At 51.7% G+C, this 6000-nt stretch overlaps 1 protein-coding gene across 1 annotated transcript in view; it reads left to right on the top strand.

Moving 5' to 3' along the window:
* The first annotated feature begins 653 nt into the window (after nt 1-653).
* The window catches only part of PRKG1 (protein kinase cGMP-dependent 1), a 528936-nt gene continuing 523589 nt past the window's right edge, over nt 654-6000 (top strand). The window contains exon 1 of the mRNA XM_086616279.1: nt 654-919. Within this exon, the coding sequence (XP_086472405.1) occupies nt 654-919 (266 nt within the window). The remainder of the gene's footprint in view (nt 920-6000) is intronic.

Genomic DNA, 6000 nt, shown 5'->3' with positions numbered 1-6000 from the left:
CCCCGGCAAGGACAGAGGTCGGGTACTCCAGGGATGAGGGTACCCGGGAGGGACTGGGGTCATGCAGCAGGTTGGGATGTGGGGTGAGCCGGGTGGGGGGGAGGTGGGTGGGATGCTGAGCTCCCGGGAGGGAGGGGCGGGGCGGGAGGCGGCTCCACGTGGCTCATTAGCAGCAGGCAATTTAATATTTATGAAGTGCTCTTCTTTGAATCCCAAGTCTTCGGCTCCAGTTACAAGGAGCTGCGTCACCCTCCGATCACATGGTAATTGTTGCTATTTCCAGGATCCCAGCCTCGCAGAGTGGCACAAAAGCTCTTTCTCCTTTCCTTGTCTTCTTTTTTCCTTCTCCTTTTTATTTTCTTTCTGCTTTTTTGGGGCTGGTTTGGATTTTTTTTGGTTGTTTGGGTGTTTTTTTGCAGTTTTTTTCCCCGCTCCCCGGCTGCCGGCGGAGCGCAGGGCAGCGTTTGGGGATGCCGGGGCTGCTGCCCTGACCCGGGGCGGGCAGGACCCATCCACCCCCGCACCCCCCCACCCTCGCACCCCTCTCCCGGGGAGCGGATCCAGCCGCTGCTCTCCATGAGACCTGCCCGCCCCGACCGGGCACCGACTCGGCACTAGCGCCGGGGCGGGGGAGCGGTGGTTACCCCCCAAAAATGACCGAGCTGGAAGGAGACTTCACTAAGCTCCTGCTGCTGAAAGAAGAGAGGATCAAAGAGCTGGAGCGGCGCTTGGGAGAGAAGGACGAAGAGATCCAGGAGCTCCGCCGGCGGCTGCACAAATGCCAGTCGGTGCTGCCGGCCCCCAGCCCGCACATCGGGCCCCGCACCACCCGTGCCCAGGGCATCTCGGCCGAGCCGCAGACCTACCGCTCCTTCCACGACCTCCGCCAAGCCTTCCGCAAGTTCACCAAGGGCGAAAGGTAGGGACGACCACCCCCCCTACTCCCCTTCACCTCCCCCCCCGCCCCGCAAAACCCCATCCGGAGTGGGGTGGGATGGGGGGAGGCGGCGGGACACCGCACCCCCCCCTTCCCCCGGCCGCTCCCGCCTCGGGTCCCCCGGGAAGCGGCATCGATCGTGCCCGGGAGGGGCTGGAGGAAGCGCCGGGCGCATTAAGGGGCTTTCAGCCGGCGGGAAGGAGCCCTGCGGGGGATCGGATAACCCATTACTGGTGGCTCGGCCCCCCCCCCGCCTCCCCTCCCCGCCGCGGCTCCGCTCCGGCTCCCCGGGGGGATGGATGCTCGGCCGGGAGGACCCGGCGCTGGGAAAAAACTTTGCGGCGGGGCCGGGAAGTTGTTTGGCCGCTGCCCGAGAACCAGCCCCGGGTGGGAAACACCCCACATCCCCCCTTTCCCCAGCCTGCCCCATCCCCGGGGCAGGTGCTGCTGCCCACTCCCGCACCCCCCCCTCCCCATTTTCCTGACTCCATCCTTCTAAAAGCCTCCCCAAAAATTAAATCCCACGCTCTTCCACCCGTGGGCTTTGTTTATTCCCCCTGTGCTGGGGTCGGGCACCCACGGAGGGCTGGCTTTTTTTTTTGGGGGGGGTGGGGGGTGTCTGCATCACTCAGCCCGGGGTCCCTATGAGTTTCAAGTACGTGACACGCTCGCTGTGACAGACCGTGTGAAACTGGGGGAGCGGCGCTGCTTCGGCTCCCCAGGGATTTTGGAGCGTGCCGGGAAAGTCGCCGTGGGAGCCATGAGTTGGGTGCGACTGCGGCGTGGGGGACCCATCGTCCCCCTCCTTTGGGCAGAAGCTGGTGCTCGTGGAGTAAGAGATGGGTCTGGTTTCTCTTGTGCATAGAGATTTCTTTCAGCAAAATCCTTCCTGACGATGTTTCTTGGAGCTTGGGTGGGGATTCGCGCCGCTCACCTTCATCTTGGCACGAAACATACCTTGCTGTCACCCAGACCAAGCTCCTGTCCTCTCCTCCGCCCTTGTCCCCTGCCCTCCGTTAACGAGACCGTTACTCATTTAGAGATAAACGAGAAGTGGTTGGGTTCGGGCTCTTTTAAATTTAATTATTCTTTTTCTTGACTGTACGAGGGGATTTAATAAAACAAACTGTGTGTGACCGTTGGCCATGCAAGATGAGTATGTCAGCTCATCCTTCCCTGGGTCAGCACATCCCTTCACACCCCCTGCCCGAAGCGGGGGCGGTGTATTGTGGCCAGAGAAGAAACTCTGGTCTGGCTTTTTTCTTTTACCATTGCTTTTCTTGAAGGCTGTGATCATCCTGAGCTTCAGCTATCACAGGGGAAGGTGATGGTGACCCAGCACCTGTGGTAACAGCTGGGATTTGGGTGCCCACCCATGTGTAATAACTTGTTTAGGAGTTTTTAAACCTGCTTGTGACTCTAGTGAGGTTTAATCCTCGCCTGAGACTTTCCCCTGCTGTTCCTAACTTGGGCTGGTGGGCCAGAGCCAGAAGATACCGTGTCTGCTTGACGTTGCGAAGGTCGTTTGCCCCAGCCTGCATCATTCCCATCACCCAGGGATATTCAATGTGCAGGAAAAGCTCTCAGTGGGGCCTGCGGGCATTTCCCACCACCTTCCGAGTCGGCGCTTCATCCACCAGCACCTTCCCATATCTCAGCCTCTCTTGTGGTAGCCATGACGATGGTAACCAAGCCAGTTTGGGATTGCTCTGGGTTTTTAATTAAGATCCGCTTAATTCTTCTCCCGTCTCATTGCTGGAAGAGTTACTCTCCCCAAATTAATACCCACCAGCGGGTTAAATAAATGTGTGTTTTCATGGGCGGCTTCTCGCCCGTTGGTGTGGTTCCAGGTCGCTGCTCCAGCGTCCTGGGTACTGGGGGTAGAAGGCTTTGCTGCAGTCGGCCTCTGCCAAGAGGATGACTATGTTTCCCAGTTTTTGATGCCGACCGGAGGTATAAGTGGGCCTGTCTGGTGCCAGCTCCCTTGTGTGTCTCTGTGGGTTTCTCTGGGCTTTTTCAGCTAAAAACTGCTGACAGCGTTTTGGCTAAATTATTTCGGGGGGGGCGACTTAGAGACCTGTAAGTCTCCTGCTTGTGTTTTAGTGACAGTAGCTGATAGCATCATCCGAACTGTTCATCCCACAAGTCTTCAGGTCCCTGAGAGGCTGGAGACTGGTACTACCTCTTTTTTTTAAAACCCAGAGATGTTTTTCCATACCATAAAAACCCCAAGATGATGTTTAGCCCCATTTATTTTGTGCATTGATTTCAAATTAATGCCAATAGAAACCTTTTTATGCAGGTCTGGGATCAACTTTCCAATGCTTGTTCATCTCTGAAGATGAATATGCATCTGTTGACAGGGTAACTAGTTTTATTTAGGGCAAGCTTCTCTGTAATATACATTGATATTTAAAACTCTCAAGAAGTTGAAACTAGTAAATGGGATGGTAGAAGCTGAAAAAGTGGTTAAATCCCAACAGAAAGTAGAAAATAAACTTTGTATCTGGCGGTATGTAGTGACTTTTGTAACCCGTCCCTCTAACAAAGGGTCAAAGTTGCAAAGACTCGCAAAGATCCAAAGAAAAGGCTGTGAAAATAGGAAGATATTGAAAGATGCATGTGTTACCTTTTGTCTGGAAATACATTTTTATGCCATTGTTTCTCCCAATAACTGAATTGTATAAATTTTAACAGAAGAAAGCGTTTCTGTGTTGGATGGTCAGGTGTACAGAGCTATTCTGACAGAAATCAGATTTTTCTTTCAAAATAAAACAGGACGCTGCCGATTTCTATGTCTGTGTCTCAAACCAGAATTTTTTCCCCTGTTTTCTTCATCTGTTCCTGCCAGCAGAGATTTGTGTTGGGGGAAAAACGTGTGCTTCTCATAAACAATTCTTTAATTCATTCTTGTTCGCTGAGTTTTTTATCCACTCGTACCTAAACCTGATAAGTGTTTCGGATCGTGCGCAGATTTGACGTTGTCTGGTACCGCGGCTTGGCAGGTTCTTATTGCGATATAAAGAAGGAAAAGCAATTTGTTGTGGGTTTTTTTGAATTTTTTTTTATTTCCCTAGCATGGTAAGAGCCTGGATGATACAGCAACCGAGGCACTTTGCTAATGCCTCGGAAAGCGGTTCCTAGGAAGTGATCCCCAGTTGCTAAGCGAAGGCTCTGCCACGGCGCAAGGGCTGTAAATGATAAATGATGCAAAAAGTCAACGCTGAGGTGTGCTCAAAGCCCTGGGCCGGGACTAACAGCCTGATAAGGACTGTGGGGATTATCAAAACCACCTCATTCCTGCAGTGAGGTGCTTTTTGAAAACCCAAGCAGTGCTAATCTGTGGGTTTTCGGCATCCGAGGATGCTTCGTGCCATGTGAATGGTTGACGTTGAGCCATAATCCCCATCTTTAAGTCATCCTCTTGGTAAATTCCAGCAGATGCCTTCTTCAATTCTAAGGTGCAGTATCTAATTCTAGCTTAATCCCGCTTATTGGAGTCGGCAAGCCTTCTGAGTTGAACCAGGGTGATGCCAAATTACTTTGGAAACTGTTAAATGTTTTGAAATGGCCACTAAATCTTTGCTGGTATTAACGTGCCAGAGGCACGACCAAAAGGCAGTCATGGCTGTACCAGCAATTTTGCTTTCTGTGGGTGATTATACCCTCAACTTTGCAAATTTGGGCTGGGCAATCCTCTCTGTTTTTTTTTCTGCATCGATTTGTATCTGGCACGGTGCTATAGGTTTGGTCTTGGCATCATTTAGGAGAAGCAATGAGCTTCCCCACCCTCTTCCCAATAACTTACCCATCCTTCCTCGCTGCAGCAGCTAACTTTGTCTGCAACTTTTTAACGGCTTTTTCCCTCTTTTTCTTTATTTTGGGAAGCGTTTGCCACAAGATGGCAGTGGGGTCTAACAGTTAAGGCGAGGCATTGGGGTATATTGTGGTTTTAGCTTCACAGCCCTGGCCCAGTAGTCCTGCAGACAGTTTTCCAAATGAAATCCTGGCACGAATCTATCATTTTCCCCCCTTCGACCTTGTCCTAGGTGGTGTGGGGTGTGTAGTTGAGAGTGTGTGTTCACCCACGATGTTTAAACTCAGTATTAAAGGCTTCAGGTGATCTGTATAATACTGTGGATGGAGAATTGGAGCAGAAGCCCTCAAATTCATACAACTCCTGGCTCTAATGCTTGTGATAAACTGGTGTCTGATGGTGGGATCAAGCCATCTCATGGATGCTAAAGTCAAGCTTTGGGTACCACTCAGGCCGGACTGGGCAATGCTGGGTGTCTCTAGTCCAAAACCCAAGGCAAGGTGATCTTCAAAGCTGGACCAGGCTGCTTGGGTTGCTCCAGCCTAAAGCAAAGGGATCTTCTGCACAACCCTGTGCTTCTCCATCTCTTCTTCCCCTGTAACACAGTTTAGGCTTATGGCTCGCCCACCATGGCCATGTCCAGCACTCTTAAAGCTGGGGAGGGCTGGTCTGTTGATGGCTTCACCCATGCTTTGCTCCAGCCACCCTGAGCATGGCAAGAGAGAGTTTCTCCCTCCTTGGGGCAGCTGGGGCTGTGCCCTTCCTCCTCCAGCCTTCTTTCTGGGAACTCAGCTCCCAGCCGGGTGGCTGAGTTGCATTAATTTAGACATGATCTCATCATCTGCCAGCCGCTAAAGCAATATCGATCCGGCGTTTGGCCTCCATGTGAAAAACAATCCAACTACTTCCCCAGTACCTGTAACCACTGTCCCTCAAGGCCTTGGAAGGCTGGAAAATGAGCATTTGCTTTTTTTTTTTGATTATTGAGGAGAAACATGTAACCCACTGCAAACGTGTAAAGCTTCAGTTGCGTTAAGGTCAGCTTTTAAGTGAAGGGCAAGACTTTTTGGGACTATAGCTTATCTAATATTTGATACCACTAAGCAGCTATGTCTTAAATAGTTTAAACAGGCAGGTTTTCCTGTCTGTGAGTCCTCTCAGTGTCTGCTATTTCTTTTTAGCAGTATCTCTAAAAATCAGCCTTGCTTTCCAAAACTCAGGGGAAGGGTACGGGGGACAGCAGTAA

The sequence above is a fragment of the Tauraco erythrolophus genome, chromosome 9 (assembly GCF_009769465.1).
Source record: "Tauraco erythrolophus isolate bTauEry1 chromosome 9, bTauEry1.pri, whole genome shotgun sequence".
Classification (NCBI taxonomy): domain Eukaryota; kingdom Metazoa; phylum Chordata; class Aves; order Musophagiformes; family Musophagidae; genus Tauraco; species Tauraco erythrolophus.
Note: the sequence above shows the minus strand (reverse complement) of the source record. Positions and strands in the feature narration are given on the sequence as shown.